This window comes from Python bivittatus, unplaced genomic scaffold (genome assembly GCF_059951505.1).
Source record: "Python bivittatus isolate LINGU-HERP-01145 unplaced genomic scaffold, Pbiv_v1 ctg000410_np1212, whole genome shotgun sequence".
NCBI lineage: Eukaryota > Metazoa > Chordata > Lepidosauria > Squamata > Pythonidae > Python > Python bivittatus.
This window is the reverse complement of record NW_028277067.1, coordinates 1,367,839-1,385,371: the sequence shown is the minus strand read 5'-3', so window position 1 is coordinate 1,385,371 and position 17,533 is coordinate 1,367,839. Positions and strand designations below refer to the sequence as shown.

The following is a 17,533-nucleotide window of genomic DNA, read 5'->3' as shown; positions in this document are numbered from 1 at the left end:
AAATGGAAAGAAGTGAGAAAAATCTAAAGTGAAAGAAGAATAAGTCTTGATGAAAAAGTATTAGAATAATCCACCGATAGAATGAATGGAAAGTTGATTAAAAAAAGATGTGAAGCTGCTTGAAACAGTGAAAGAATTATGTCACAGAGTGACCACAAACGTTTGTGGAGTTACCTAATAGAAAGTATGAAAAGGGATCTTTGGTGGAATTATGAAGTGAAAGCGGTTTTGGAGGAGGAAAAATGCATTTAAGAAAATGTTGCAAAAATATGGGTAAAAGAAAGATATTGTATAATAAGTCTAGAGAGAAGAAGATAGATGGCATGAATATAGTTAGAGAAAGCAAAGAACTATTAAGACTAAAAGAGGCAGAAATAATGTACAGTAGTGATTTTGAAAGCAAGTGAAAAGCACTTAAACAAGAACCCTCCAGGAGAGTAAACAAAAAGAATAAAGTACTGATCTTGCTGATTCTTACTCCTAGAAGGTAACAAGTCAACCTAAAACAAATGGCCAGTGCACTATTTACAATAGAATAAGAGAGGAGAAATAAAAATGTTTCACCACCCTTCATCATCATGCTGTAGGCTCAATCGTGAGCCCATGCCCCTCTTCAGCCAAGTCCACTCCAGCCTTTCTCCACCAGCACGCTAGGCATCTGTTCTGTCCCTCTGTATCCCAGACCTGAATGGAACTGCCACCAGATTGCTGAGAAAAAACCCGAAGTGGCCATTGAAAGGAGTGTGGTAGCATCTTTTTTGATTGACACATTTTATTAATCTCACTTCACCACGTGCATAGAGTGGCTAGGATTTAAATTGGGGTGAGGCAAGAGGGGGGAAGGGAGGGGAAGATAGGTTTGTTATTCAGATGCAGGTTACATGCAAGACAGACTTTTTGAATTGTAAGCCACCCAGAGTTACAAATGGGAGATGGGTGGTTATATAAATTGAATGAATGAATGAATTGCAAGTACCTTATCAATTAACAGTTGAACTGTGTTAAAAATCCATTGTGTTTGTTGAGACTTTCTGAAATTGCCTCTTGATGTATATGAGTTCAGTAATTTCTCACTCAATGGTGCTGTTAATGATGTTCCACTTTTCCAAGTCACTTTGCTGTTTAGTGATGTCCCATTTTTCCAAAATAGTCACTCTGCTATAGAGTGTTCTGAGAGTCTGAAATGTGCTGTTACCTCTTTGTCCTTGTTCTGAGTCCTGATTTCAAATTTGTGTCCATTAATTCTTTTATGCAAGATTTGTCCCATTTGTCCTATGTAGAATCCAGAGGGGTATTCTTAGCAGATTTTGGCATATATCACATTAGAGGAAGGCACCTCTAATCTTGGGTGTATACTTCTTGGAGTCTATGATGGTGTTCTTTGTGTAGATGTGGGAACCAGTTCGGTCTAGTGGTTAAGGCACCAGGCTAGAAAACAGGAGACTGAATTCTAGTCCTGCTTTGGCATGAAAGCCAGCTGGGTGACTTTGGGCCAGTCCTTCTCTCTCAGCCCAACTCACCTCACAGGGCTGTTGTTGTGGGGAAAATAGGAGGAGGAAGGAGTATTAGTTATGTTCACCACCTTGAGTTATTTATAAAAATAATAAAAGCAGGATAAAAAAAAAAAAGATAGATACCTGGATTTGTTTTGCATAACTCCACCAGAGTTTCTGAATTTGCCAATCCCATTTCTAGCCAACAGAGCTACCTCTGTATCCAATTCTGATACCCTAGACCCCCTTCCTCCCCACTTCTTCATCCTAACTTTAACCTGCATTTATCTGAACAAGCTGGTCTTCTAACTAGCACATGTTCACATTACATTTTTGCACTTTCATACCCATACCATCCTTTCCTTAACTTATTTTTTTTCCTGTTTTCTCAGCCCCCTCTTACTAGGCTGATGAAGGCAGGAATCTTCCTCTCCTGCCCTCACTCTAGGAAGTCCTCCTTCTTCAGTCTGATTTCCAACCAGACTACCCTGATCCTGGGTGTTGGTGCTTTCTCAGTGTTTGCACTCCAATGACAATCTGGTCAATCACTTCTTTTGCCACCACTTTTTTAGTCAATATATTTCTGTGCTATACCAGCTCAGACGTTAGACATTTTATCACTTCCTTTTTCTTTCCAACAATTGCCACTTTCACTTTTTGTCCACCTATCCTTCCCGCTCTGTCCTCCTTAATCCAGCTCTGCCCTCTCCTCAGTTTCTTGCCATGCCACAACTTCATGTACTCTTCAATAATTGCAATTGATAATCCTATCAACAGCATCCCTCCAACCACCTTCTTAACTATCTTCTCTTTCTTCCAACCACTATTACATTTCCCTGCTTGCTTTTTAACAGCCAACTGACAACTTCCAGCCTGCTTCACTGTCCTTTTGTGAGTACCCTGCCCACTATATGGCAGTGCTAATACAGTCACTTGCCAGCTTTTGGGGAAAGCCACAATGTTTAGAACTCCCCCCTTTTCTACCACCTGACCTTTCTCTCTCCCAGGACATAGGGCGTTTCTCAGCTTCCATTCCTACATACACTCAGAGTCACAAAATGGGTCGGTGGGGGCTAGCCACTCTTCTTGTCACTCCATTCACCCAGAACAAGGCAGGGGTCCGGGGGAATCTCAATATTAGGAAGACTGTAGTGATTTCCTGGGCAGGGACATCTTCAGGCTGCCATGACAGCCGACATATTAAAGATGCTTTCTGTGTTCCAATGTAAGATGCTAATTCGATAGCAATGAAAAATGCACTGAAAGAGACTTCTATAGTAAACAGTTAAAGAGAGCACTGTTCTGAAGAGAAACGTGTTCCTTATGAAATGGACCTTCAGAGAAAGTGGCCTGTTTAAATGGAGTGTGTGAATGAAAATTTGGAGTCTAAATGTGCATGTTGTGTAAAGATAAAGAGAACCAGACCCACTTTTCTTCACTATAAGGAAAGAGAGACATGGTACCTCCTAGAGAAGATTCACACAACATCTTTGTCTTAGCACAAAGACTAAAATCATTGGAGGGAACAGATTACTAAGGACAACATTTAATGATGACCTTTCCAGATAAACATTTACTTCTTTGTTCAGTGAGAAAAGTCAAATGCTGGAAAAATTTAAGGAGTATATTGTAAGAGTCTCAGACTCTGCAAATAATGGAGACAAGCACACAATGAAGGAAGTAGTTAGAATGAACAAGAGAGTGTTGAGTTCAGAGGCAATAACATGAATCTTTGAGCCAAATAAGAATGGCAAAGAAAAAGAATTATTTTCTGACAGAAATAGAAAGATTCATGTTTCTTGGATGCCAGACTATAAAAGCAAGTTCTTAGGAGACCCACTCATGTCTTTTATTATCTGTAGAACAGGTTATCACCAAGGCCATATAAGTAACACTGTTACGGCTTGGGACAAATCCAGTATCGTTCCTATCTGAGAAGTTGGATCCCAAGCATACACAAACATCCAAAGATAAAAAGAACCAATCGAACTGTAGAATTGAAGAAGGGATACTTGTTGGGTAGATTTAAGTCCAGAAAGGAAAGAGAATCCTGGATGGAACATAAAAGCAATCAAGAAGCACCGCATGGTGTACTGTGGGGAGAAGGAGAAGCCAGATGATATAATCAATGAGCATCCAAGTAGAGGGGAAGTCAGGGCAGCAGCACCAAAGAGAAGAATAAACCTTATAAAGATTCCAGCCAGTGTCACATCACAATTTTTCCTATAGCATTGACTCCATCTTAAAATCCCAGAAGCTTTTGCATGGGGAGCCCACCACCCAAGGCTTATAATCACATGGCCAAAGATGATCCCCACTGTGATCTTAACACTGGATCCAATTATAGTAGGCTCAGTAAGTTTCCTCAACTCGTAGGCTTCTCTGTTTTTCTCTCCTCACGATCATTTATAATTTAAACTTGAAAAATTATACATGCACATGATTTTGCTTTATCATCTCCCAGCCAAGCTGTTATTTTTATTATCATGTTCTCCTGAAGTGACTTTGAACTATGGAAGTGTACGGAATTAGCTACTCACATGCAACAACTCTCTTCCCCTGCACAATGTCAGTGCAGATTGGGGTTAACAATAAAAACAAAATCATCAAACTGTTTTGCAAGTAGGTGCATAGTATTTCAGAGGCTGATGGGCCGAGTCTCTTTCTCAACATTGTTTTACACTAGTGCTTTCAAGAGAATGGGAAATCTACATTTAACTCCTGAAAAAGAATCAGGGTAGCTACAGTCAATTTGCGGTAAAGAAAATGACTTTCTGCACATGCATAGAATTGTGTTACTATTCCATAGCCTGGCAAGAAATTTTTATATTTTCTTGTTCTGATTCAGAGAAACCCCTAACTGACCCACCTTCTTCTACCATATGTGCTCCTCTTTCTCTGACTTGCATGATGACCATTCTTGCAGTAGAGCAGCAAGAGGATGAGCAGAGTTTTGGATGTCCAGATACTTCGCATTGCTCCTAGTCCCCTTTCCCCCAATTGGTAGTAAGGTAGGAGAATTTATGCAAACTTGTTTGGTCTGCAAAACGTTAATATATAGACAATGAATCTCTGTTTGTAAGACCAGTAGGGCACAAATCGTTTTAGCCAGGATGATTTCAGGAGTTTCAAGTGCATATGTGGACTCACAGTTTCCTATGGTTTTTAAGACTGGGATCATATTCTGAACTGAATAAAGGAACTACCACACACAGTAGACAGTCATGCGAAGGTCTTTCATAGCTTCCAGCTTTATTTGGCTGCCAATAGAAAACTGCATTTAAAAGTGTGAGATGCAGAGGAGAATCTTTTACAGTCAGAGGTGAAATCTATATCCAGTGCCAATGTGATTGAGGGCTTTTTGGCTTTAGACCCCTATAAAATACTCTTAATTCCCTATCACAACTGTGCTTGTGAATTTCCAAGAGTATCTGGCTGGCTTCTATGAGAAAGAGAGTTCCAGACTAAATAGGCAGTTAACCCAGTAAGTTCAGATCAGTGCATCTGTAGGTGTGTAATGCATTCATCTTTTTGGTAAACACTTTCCTCCCACTATTTTGCACATATTCCCACATGTACTCTTGAAGCCAATGAACACACAGGTAAATTCACACATTAACATCATGGATATTGTTTCTTTTTGCTAAATTTATTTTTTTCAGTGGTAAATTAATTTTTTTCTTAAGATCTTTATGCTCAGTTTGATCTCACAAATAAATATATTTGAAAGTAAGGTCCTTCAGTTATTTATGAACTACAAAGTGATCCCTTGGCCAATTATGTTGGGAGTGCTGGAAGTTGAAGTCTAACAAAATATGAAAAACTGTAAGTTCTCCAGTCTCCATCCTATTTTCTTACCATAGTGTAGTTTATTCAAAGTTGGTTTTGGCTTTATGAATAGATATGCTGGTTCTCTTTATTTTCATAAAAGCTAGAGGACTAAGGATAATATTGGGGAATGTTATTGTGATCTATAGAGATACTATATTTTGTTCATTGATCTTGACTGAGTAATTCTTGGTTCTGAATGTTTAGACCTGTGGTTGGGACATACTGAAATACTCTGTTGTTATACCTGCTACATCTTTCCTAATGGTCTCTGTATTTGATTTGACCGAGTTCATTGGTCTGAGGTGTACCATATTGGGCCAATATGTTGCTAGTCTCAGCTGGGCTGATTGGTGATGCTGACTTGGGAAATGTAGTTATAGTTTTCAGGACCTTGGTAATTCAAGGACCATACTTCAAAAGGCTCATAATGCTAGGATCCAAAATTAATTAAATAGGTGCCTAAAGCTTTTACCTTTTAGAACACCCGTATACCCCCAAAATCTGAAGCAGGTTTTAGGGCCCCGCCACTCAGGGGGGCTCAGGATACCCCTAATATTGGTATTGGTGGATGTTGTGAGTTGCACTTCTTGCATCTCTTTCTTGGGGTCCAACAGGGGCCTTCCATTTGAAATGGCTGATATGCAACTATCAAAGCCTTTCTTGATCAATGTGTTAGGCATAGAGATGATTTAGTGCCACTACTACGAACCATTTTACTTCGCCTTTTCATCAAATTCTTTCTTCTGTTCTACAAAATAAAACAGGAAACATTTGCACTTGTGTGTTTTCAGGATCTTGACTTTGTACACACACAGAGATACTGTTTTGGATGTTGGTGTTTACTTGTAGAATATGTAGAGAAGAATCCTTTTCAGCACGTATAAACTATAAGTCAGCTGTCAGATATAAATGCCCTCCCATCAGCCTGAGCAAAAATGGCTGTCATGTTGGATAGAAATTATTGGAATTTTAGGAGACACGAAGCTGTGTGGTTAATGTGTGTCCCTGTTTTCAGTGCCACTGTTTGGAATAAATGATGATAAAGAAAACAGAGTCATGAGCATCTATAGATTGCCTTTTCCCAAGCTACTAAGTCCCTGTGATTGGTTTCCTGCACGTGTAGGCATTGGTGCTTGAAATTTAGGAGATAGGACTTCCAAATCAGAGACTACAGCACATCCTGAAGCCTTAGCATTCCCTTCACTTAGAAACAAAGCTCAGCTTGGGAACCTGTTTCCTAATGTCAAGGCTCAGGGGCAGGAGAGCAAATTTCCTAAATCTAAAGGGAAGCTAAAGGCTTTTTAAGAAGCACATTGCCACTGCTTCAGCTGACAGCCAAAGATTTCCCATACAATGTTTTATGGGAATAGGACCATATCAAAGCGGCACCTAGTGGCATATTCTAGGCACACCAGCCGTTTTTCCTCAAATAATAAATACATACACAATTATTTATATTTTATACTGCATATATCCTCCTCCTCTTAAAACATGTATACTTGAACATTGGTATCAATTATAGAATTGGGGCTCTGTGATTAAAGTGAAACTTTCCCCAATATTCTATTACATTATTTGCTCTGAGAATTGCATTTATTGTAAATTGAAAATGCCAGGTTCTGTAAGTATACAATTTTGTAGAGACTAAGAAGAGAGATACATCTGGCAGAATTTCAGAAAAATCTCCAAAAAATTACTAAGCAGCTGCATTTTTAAGGAACTAGAGCCATCACACTATTTGTAGTCTTATTTGTGCCTGCCAAAATGTATCCCTTTCCTTCCTTCCTTCCTTCCTTCCTTCCTTCCTTCCTTCCTTCCTTCCTTCCTTCCTTCCTTCCTTCCTTCCTTCCTTCCTTCCTTCCTTCCTTTAAAACATCCTAGGATGTTTATTTATTTGTTTCATTTATTTTTTTAAAATCCTGCCATAATTTTGTCACTTTATGTAGTAGAATGTGAAAATGACCTTGGAAGACAGGGGAAGAGATGCTGCCTAGGGAATGATCAGATAAAAGCGGGAGGAGCCCACAACTGAGTAATGGGTGGAAAAAGTAACTTAAGAAGGACCCCCCCCCCCCAACTAATCAGGCAGTAAAAAGAGACAGCAGGAGATTTGTACTTTCAGGCTTGCAAGATTCTGTTTATGTAGCCTAACAATAAAGTAGAAGTAGCTCATCTGGTTGTGTTTCCTGTCTAGTTTACTTGGGAGGGCTGACACTTTATTACACGCTGGTTACAATGTCACAATAAACACAACAATAGAATTAAAACAACATGCAATGCAAATTGCAAAAGAAAAATAGGAAAGAAAAATAGAACAAGAGATTCAGATTATGTAATTGAAAGGCTCTTTGAATAAGTTCCTTTTTTAATAACTCCCCCAAAATTCCATAGCCTCAGTGCTGCTACAGAGAAGCACCCGTATCATCCAACACATTTGGCTGCATCCGACTGGAGTACCTGGTCCTGTAGGTAACCAGATCCCAAGCCATGTGGGGCTTTACAGTATAAGTTAATACCAGCATTTTAAATTGTGCTTGGAGCAGAACTGGTAACCAGTGCAGGCCCCACAATATAATTGTAATATGCTCCCAATGTCAGGGACCAGTTAAGACATAGGCCACCACGTTCTGGACTAATCATAATTTCTAAGTAGTCTTTAGAAACAGTCCATGTAAAATCCATTGTAGTAGTCTAGGCAGATGGTGGTGAGAGCATGTTGCTAGGTCCTCCTAGCAGATAAGGATGCAATTGGCACACCAGTGGAAGCTGGGGAAAGCCCCCCACCCCTTAGCCACAGCCTCCATCTATTGTTGAAACAGGGGGCACAAGTTCAGAAGGACCTCTAAATCACAAACCTGCTTCTGAATAGGTAGCACCTGTTCATCTTGGGATAACACTGGCATCAAGGTGAACCCAATGTACAGACAGCAACTCTGTACATTGCAGAGTTTGCATTCAATATGAGCCTGTTCTCTCCCATTCAGACCCTCACAGGCTCCAGGCATCAATGTAGAATATCAACAGCAACTCCCCCACAGCCCAGGCTAGTGCTGTATAGTTACATACCCAATGATACTGTACCACAGTCTCAAAAGCCACTGAGAGGTCTAAAAGGACAAGGAGAGATGCACTATCCCTATCCTGGTCGCAACACAGATCATCCAGGAGAGCAACCAGGGCCATCTCAGGCCCATATCCAGGACTGAATCCAGACTGAAAAGGTTCCAGATAATCTGGTTCCTCTAGGACGCTGTGTAGCTGATCCATCACCACCATCTCAACCTTCCCCAAAAAGAGGTGGGAGACCAGATGATAATTATGCAGGACCACAGGATTGAGAAACAGCTTCTTCAGCAAGGGCACATTGTCGTTTGACTGATTTGAATTTAAACTCAGGGAAGTTGCAGGATCTGAATTTGCTCACATTCCTATTGCTTAGGAATTCTGTTACATAGTTTTTCAGCAATGTTGTTCTGAATCTGTTTAAAATCACAGGGAAATGTTGCCAAGGTTTTCTGCTTTGGAAATTATTAAATTTTTTAAAATGTAGAAGTAAAGGGTTCATTAAAACATTCTCAATCCATCTTTGATTACCCAACTACACCTTGGCAGAAAAATAGTCAGTTTTGTACTAAGTACAGTAGTAATGTCAACTATTGTGGAAAGACAGGAATTATTGCTGCTGCTAGGCATATGTGATAAAAATGTGCTGCATAATATTTTGTTTTCAGAGAGTGGGAAACTATTACCCTGTCATCCTAGGCCTCTCTGACTCTGTCGCATTCTGTCTTTCCTATCCTACTCTGTGTGAACATTTTATATTGTTATGTATAATTAACATCTATTAGATATTCTTTTTTTGTATTCTGTATCTGAAAAAATGCATAAACGTTTTCTGCAAATTTAATTTGTTAATTATACAATCTGAATTTTGATTATATGTATGGTACATGGTTTGGTTCACTTCTTTTAATGCATATTCTTGCATTATGCTATGGACTCATATTTCCATCCTGTGTTAACAACAGCGGATTAATTCCAGGATTATTATAAGCCACTCTTTGAGAAACTACCACACAAAGAAACTATTGTGGTTCTCCTGTTAAACATGTCACTACTGTACTATCACAAGGCTTTGTTAGCGAGCCAGTGGTATCGTACTACAAACCACACTAAATACTGGTAATCTTTGTAAAATCAGATTTATTCCCCCTTCCCATCCTTCATGTCTAAGTTGACTGTGATTTCCTGTGTGTTTGTGGGTGCTGCATTTTAAAAAAATGGAATAGTTTTCCAGCAAGTAGATCACCATCATCCAGAAATATAAGGCACTGCAACCACCATCAATCCATATGACTGGCAGGAATCAACACAGGATTAGTACTGTCTGTGCAGCCTATAAATGGCTTTTGCACTGGGCGTTGGTGTGTTCTTGGAAAAATGGGATCTGTGCAGTCTGTCTATGAGAAACGGACATATTTAAAAGCATGACATTATTCATCTACAGATCTTTCCATGTAATGGGCAATTCTAAATCCAATTCCCACTCACAGATAGATAATCACTGCTGCCAAAGCTCACCTTGTTGACTATCTTTGTAGAGAATTTGTGCCTGGATCAACATGTTATGCATAAGGCACAATATCTGGTGGGGCAGTTATTGGAAGCAAGTTCCTAAATGGAATTCGGCAAGAATCAGTTCAAGTTACAATTATTTTATTTAATAATGTAACTTTAAACATGTTTAAATCAACCTGACTGCTTTCTTGCAAAGGATTTAGGCAGAAAAACGTATAACATTCCTACAAATACTTAAGTATTATATGCACGTGTATATTTGCTATGGAAGCTCACTAGGTGATTTTCGGCTAGTAATTCTCTCTTAACCTAAGCTACTTCACAGAGATGTTGTTTTGTGAAAAAATAGGAAGGAACCTGGTATGTGCTGCCTTGGGCTCTGTGAATCATCCTTATCCTTATCCTTATCCTTATCCTTATCCTTATCCTTATCCTTATCCTTATCCTTATCCTTATCCTTATCCTTATCCTTATCCTTATCCTTATCCTTATCCTTATCCTTATCCTTATCCTTATTGCAAGACCTGGTTTTGTGTTAAATCATAAAGGTTTGTTTGGGTTTGGCTTATATATTGTATGAACCCAGGCATTGTAGTTTATAAACCATTCTTAGTGCAGGGTATCAACTCAACCACTATAGTTTGTTCAACATATCACAATTTAAGCCAATGATGTGTTTGTTTTATATTGAAATCCAGCCAGGGAACACGTATATGAATACACGATACGCTGCGAATGTTTCCGCCTATTAAATGCATGTCTGAATTTAAAGCTGTTATGTTTCCTTTAGATCAATAAGTAGTTGAATAATCCCACTGAATCCTTTTCCGTATTTTATTTTGCAGATTCCCAAAGTTTTGATTTGACTCTTAAATCATAATGGCTAGAAAGCCCTGTCCAGATTGTAGTGAGTTTTCAGTGGGACTGGGCTGGGCTTATTTTGGATTATGGCCACTGCGAGATCTTATTGTTGTGACCCTGCTTCTTGTGGCTCTTGTGCAGGTCAAACTACCAGTGCCTCCCTTTTCCTTTAAGGCCACAATTCCCAAATTGTGTGCTGCAGTGACCCAGAGCACCACAGTGAACTCACCATGGCACTGCAGGATATTTTACTATTTAATAAACAGAACTTTTAGTGAGTTTGCCACAGCATACAGTTTGGGAACCATTGGGGGCACTGTGAACAGAGAAGGTTTGGGAACCTCTTTTTCCCTCCTCACTAGTCCCTGTGCCCTTCCCCACCCCCACCCCCGCTTCCCCGATGTTTGGACACACATGTGTACGCCTTCACCCCACCCCACCCTTTCCAAATCTCTTTTGACACTTTGTGGTTATCTTGTAATACTTGGGGCAAGGAGACATGTGTATGAGAGCCTTAGAAAGCTTATTGGTTTTCTTCTCACACCACCTTTTTCTCATCAACTTCTGAAACTGACTAGCCTAGAGGGGTTAGATTTTGGAGAAAAGTGGCAGAATGGTAATAGTTCAAAACCTTACCTTTATCCTCCTGATTCTTCACAGCTTATTTTTGGCTCATCCCTATATCTCCCGGACATGGTATAGATCACGGTAGCCATTTTTATGACATGGACTCATAATATTGTCTTTATCTCAGCCGTAGCCTATAGTTGAAGTAGCTTAAAGTCAGCCAGTCAGTTAATTTATCTTTGTTTTGGGCCACCATAAATATAAATCAAACAATCAGAATATATAAATCTGAAATCTATATCTCTATAACAAAGGTTCCCAAGCTTTCTCAGTTTGCAGCACCCTTAGCATCACAAAGATGTTGCAAATGGATGTTTGGCAAAACCAGCTTAGCAAGTGAACATTGCAAAAATTTAAAATATCCCACAGTGTCCCTGTGCACTAACCTACTTTAAAATAAACCCTAGCTCTGGCCCTAACTAATATAATAATAATTAATAATCAAATTAAATAAATATCTAGTCAAATTAAAATAATAACTGTACATTATTTTAAAAAGCCTTCAACAATAGATTCAAATCTCTAGATGCTAAGTTCAAAATACAAATATATATTTCTACCTTAATTAACACTGGCTATCACTTCCAGTTGTATCTTATACTCTGTTACACTGAATTTGGCTACACTGTAAGTCATGAAAGAATCATTGTCTAAAAGTAATAATGGTTTGTACAGTCTGGTAACCTGACAAATAGTGGATGAGTGTGTATTACAAATGTCTCTAAAACAGATTCAACTGAGAAGGTTATGTTCAATAGTTTCTACCTGGCCATTGCTGGAAATACACTGGAAGTTCATGAAAGGATCTTTTTTATATCTTCTTTCTCACACAGCTGAGGGAATTTGGGCACCTCTCAAGGTTTTGGGTTCTCAGGAAATGATCAGATCGGTGTATTTCAACCTTGGCAACTGTGATGGAAAGTATCTACAAAGGGGGAGGTGGTGTGATGGAATGCAGTAGAAATCCAGGTTCTCAGGAAGGAGGCAATGCGTTCCAGGAAGGAAAGAGGCAACATAGTCCAGAGCAGGAATGTGGGAAGAAGAGACTTAAGATAGCCGCTCCCCAGATTCTCCCAGAGTATATCTATTAGGTTAGCATAGTACAGATTTAGTCTGGCAAGATTCTGTCTATATGGTGTAAGCAATAAAGATTTGAACTTGGTTGGATTGTTTCCCTGTTGTTCTTGGGCTGGGCCTGACAGCAACTCTAAGACGAGTGGACTTCAACTCCCAGAATTGGCTGGGGAATTTGGGGAGTTGAAGTCTAAACATTTTAAAGTTGTTAAGGTTGAGAAACACTGGATCAGATAATGCCAGTTTGGAAAACCTTCTTGACTTTTTTCCTTTTATTTGTGACATAATTAAGATAGAAAAAATTGTAAATTTTATTTAGTCAAATACAGTTAAATTGTATTTAGTCAGGTCTAATTGTGAGTCAATTGCGATTGAATTTCATTTTATTATGCACTTGGTGTGTAGTGTATAGTGAAATGACAATAAAGTATTCTATTCTATTCTATTCTATTCTATTCTATTCTATTCTATTCTATTCTATTCTATTCTATTCTAGAAAGCATCAGGTTACTTTCAGCAATGTAAGGATCATTAAGTCAATCTGCAGTCAGCTAAGGCATTTAAATAACCAGCTTTGCTGGTTTCTCCCCCTCCCATTCCTTCCTTCTTACAATTTCAGCAGTAAGTGATAAGCATGCAGTAAAAAGCAATAACTTGATTGATTGTGTGCCTGCTTAAGTATTTCTTAGCATGCTGCCCCCTGCAATATAAAGCTTTTTCTAAAGTCCAAATATTTAAACTCTTGGATGTGTATAATTAGTTCTTGAACCCTCTCTTTTATTAGAATTAATCAAGAGCATTAATTGTATTGACAATCTCACAGGCTAGCATTGCTTCTTCAAATCTTCAGCCTTAGACCATCTGTGCCAAGTAGACACACTACAGGCCATAATGTTCCCTATCTCCATTCTTCAGTGGTCTTCCCAAACCATTCAGAACGCTTCAGTGGTCTCGTCCTGGGTCACTTTGGAACAAGCAAGTCTTCAAGAGCAAAAGCTGTTTAACATCCATCCTGGTTCACTAGCTATCTACTTCTAAATTTAACACCAAACTAACTTTTCTTCCTGCCAGCACATTAGCTCCTTTTACACATCCCTTCTCCCCATGAAAGTTTCTGTGGAAGTGTAATTGCTTATCTCTTTAACTGAACACTTTTCTTAGCCTACATTATCAAAGTACAAGAACAAACTGTATATCTGGGAAACCACATGACAGTGTTCTACTTCTTCATTCTGTCACCGGTATTGAAACTCTGGTAGAATTACATTGTTTCTAGCATCTTTCCCACATCTTAATTGCGAAATCAGGTTCTTTAATTCCAATTTTAATAAACTGTTTGCTGTAATGAATTAGAAAAATAAATAATTACAGGTTTTTATTAGCACCCATCTACAGAAGAAGCTGATCTGGCCTTGCCTCTGATATTAATCAGCCTCCTCTGAGTTAGAGAATTGTGACCCTTCCGTGTCCTAAGGGTGATAAAAACATAAAATCATTCCCAGTTCAGTGCTACAAGATAATCTCCTGGCCTCAGAAGTGGGTACGTGAACCACTGGATCCTTGTAGAATTCAGTGAGTGTCCTCCTCTCAGATGGGTCATTGTTCCAATTTCATATGAACCTTTTCGGGTTAATTATGATAGTGTCCATTTTCTTTACCCCCCTGCTCTCAGATGTTGAGGATATGCTGAATTATCTTTTCATTATTTTCCCAACCCTGATTCAGCACAACAATTGTTATATTTAGGGTGAATGCTTTGGGCAGGCTTGTTCTTGCTTCCTGAGGGGAACCAAAGGTTTCATTTGCTATTCTCTTGCTCTCCTCAGAGGCCACTGTCAGATGGAACAGATTCATCCATATGCAGCACAGTGGACTACAAGCCCCCAGACCCTTTGGAGGAGGAAGCAGAAGCTGACGAGAACGTGGAGAATGATGGGCCAGAGGAATGCTTCACTGAAGGTATAACGGTCAGAAAACAAGCTCCGTATATTCTGCTCTCCAAGTACTGTACTCTATTCTAGCACAAGTGAACAAAGGGGGCTCCAGCATGTACAAAACGCTTTGGTGCCATCATGGAGGAGCCCCAAAGTGTGTTGTCAGATTAAGAGCCTATGAGGAAATAACAAAATGCCTGTGTAATTTGCAGCGAAGGAGCATTTCGAGTACATGGCATAGATTTAAAGCAAGGTAGAGCAGCTGCAGCATTATCATTGCCCCTCTCTCCCCCTTTCTTCCCTCGTAGCCTGTGTCCAAAGGTGTCCTTGCCTGTACGTTGACATCAAAACAGAAAAGGGAAAGATGTGGTGGAATCTTCGGAAAACATGTTTCAAAATTGTGGAGCACAACTGGTTTGAGACTTTCATTATCTTCATGATTCTCCTCAGCAGCGGAGCCCTGGTGAGTGTTTCTCCTCTGGGGTGAGTTTTCCATCTACAGTAATACAAGTCAGAATGAGAGTGGTTCTAAATTGCTCTAGGAAAAGGCTTCTTTTAAGAGTATAGACTAGTCTTCCTAATTTGTAAGATTTCATCGGCACCATCCTGTATTCTATTAGAGGAATAAAAGCACAAGTCACTTTGAATTCAGCAGATTATGTTTATGATCACGTTTATGATCCAGTCTCTTCCGAAAAGGCAGCTTCAGTGCAACCCAGTCACTGCTGTCTCAACTCAAGCTACAAACAGAGCTAACGTTGATTTTCCAGTTATTGATATTGGCCACTTCCACTCCAGGCTTTGGTGCTGCCCCCAGATATGTGCAACGTCTCTATGTTCTCAGAAGAAATAAACTCTTTGAATGTGTTATTTATTCTAGCCAAATACCAGCACTTAAAATAGCTTACAAGAACTAAAATATCCAGACAATAATACAATACATTATAAAGTTGATGGTACCATGAAAGCAAGAGGAAATTACTCTATATATTACAGTGGCAGAGAAAGCGAGATTACCAGCTTTACGGGAGTTAACTGTTGCCACATTCTACAGGCTGCTTTGCAAAATTTTGCTAAACTGTAAGTCCACAAGTAAAAGGGTGAGAAGGAATTAGCTGGAATTTTATCAACCCAACTAGCAGTATTCTAAGAAATCAAGGAGAGATTACATCAGGACTCCAAATGTCAACCTAAATGGTAATTTTCAGGTTCCTCGTGGCTATTTGCAACAAGCAACTAAGTTAGTTTGCCTCTGGAAAAGCTGTAGCACAGTGTGGAATCAGAAATCTAGTGGGCATGACAGATCTCTGGATGCAAAAATATATATATATTTATCTGAGCAGCAACTGTTCATCAGTCTTTAATCAAAATATTTCAAGTGCATTAAAATGTACTACTGACCAGTTATTTTTATAACTTGCTAAAACTATTTTTAAATGGTAGAATATGTTTTATGGGAAATATACATATGGGAAAGAGGAAATAAACAAGTTGTTAAAAATGGCAATAACTAGAAAAAGCTACATATAGATTCTTAAAACATTTTTAATACAGTTCTCATGCTCATTTAATATAGTGCTCATTTAAATTCTACGAGGCTCTATTTTAATATGTCAAGCTAAAGAAAACACGTTAGCACTGAACATAAATCACATTGGAGAATATGGTGTTTATTAAAACAGTAATAATGAAGATATACCAAAGCAGGGAAAAGCTCACATGCCTAATGTCACTACACAAGAGAAAAACAATGTGTGTGTTTTTTTAATATAGAAAAATAGCACTAGGGCATGTTCTCAGAGCTTGTACTAAACTTCCATTCTTTTCAAAAGAAGATCTCCAAGATTTGATAAGACCAGAAGATATATAAGAAAAACCCAGGGCAATGATGTGGTAAACATATGATGTAGATCAAAGTTTGGTGTTCTTTAGGTTTATAGTACTGTTGTTTTCTGCTGAAACCCTGAAATCCCGCCACGAGTAACCTAAGTAGTGGTGTAGGAAGGCAAACATAGAATTGTGGAACAACGTATCTCTAAACACATACTTAGCAGAGATGAACTGAATGTATCCCCATATCCTTCCTTCTGTCATCTAGAAATATTACTGAGTTCCATCTTGGTTTCAACTCATCCACTTTCAAAGCTTTCATTGCAATCTTAAGGATTAGAAATTAAAGATGGGATTCCCAGGCATTTTCTACATATTTTCACATCTATCTTTACAATGTCCAAGTTCTTGTATGTATTGATTATAACCCCTGTTCAGTAATACATAAGCATGCCCAGAAAGGTAAGTGACACTCGTGCTGTAGCTGGTTTTGGTGCCTTTGTGTATTGTCAAGAGATCCCACAGACTGCTCTGCCTTAATTCCCCTTTCAGGCTTTTGAAGACATCTACATAGAACGCAGACATACAATTCGCACCATCTTGGAGTTTGCTGATAAGGTCTTCACATATGTTTTCGTTATTGAGATGCTGCTCAAATGGGTAGCCTATGGGTTCAAGGTCTACTTCACCAATGCTTGGTGCTGGCTGGACTTCCTCATTGTTGATGTAAGTTGCAGCTTTCTGGAAGTGAGCAATCTGGGAAAGATTCCCAAAGATTCCCTTTTGGTCTTGCTTTAAAATCTGGTTAACTATGAGATTCTGTTAGCTTCCATTTCAAAGTATGGCCCCTGAAATATGAGAAAACGGATTCCTTCTGATAAATATTTAAGGACAGTTAGCATGTATTCAGGAACCAGGCTAAGAGTCTTTCCCCATGGCCAAGTTAAAATGCTACTGACCCACCAATAAGTTGGCAGGAAACTATACTAGCATGGAATTTGATGTTCCTATTGCTGATCCCTATACTCCCTCTATTGAATCTGTTCTGAATGGCTGCTGAATGATGCTGTCCTGATTATGATGTGCAATGCATGATCAGCCAAACAACTGGTTGATTTGTCTGGCTTTCCTGCCCTCTTTAGGATTTTACCAGATGGCAGGAAATCTTCTACTAATCATTGCACTGCAGCAGAAATGGGGTGGGTCTGATTGCAAGACACAATCTGCTAGAATGGAGTAACCAGTGGAATGCTAAAAACTATAGCTTCTTCACTCTTGCACAGATCTGAAGGACTCTGGTACAGT

At 39.1% G+C, this 17,533-nt stretch overlaps 1 protein-coding gene across 3 annotated transcripts in view; it reads left to right on the top strand.

Moving 5' to 3' along the window:
* Positions 1-17,533, top strand: part of SCN4A (sodium voltage-gated channel alpha subunit 4) — a 75,077-nt gene that overhangs the window by 42,177 nt on the left and 15,367 nt on the right. For all 3 annotated transcript variants that reach the window (XM_088143250.1, XM_025164533.1, XM_025164534.2), the window contains 3 exons: positions 14,291-14,423; positions 14,707-14,861; positions 16,781-16,954. In XM_088143250.1, the coding sequence (XP_087999376.1) occupies positions 14,291-14,423; positions 14,707-14,861; positions 16,781-16,954 (462 nt within the window). The remainder of the gene's footprint in view (positions 1-14,290; positions 14,424-14,706; positions 14,862-16,780; positions 16,955-17,533) is intronic.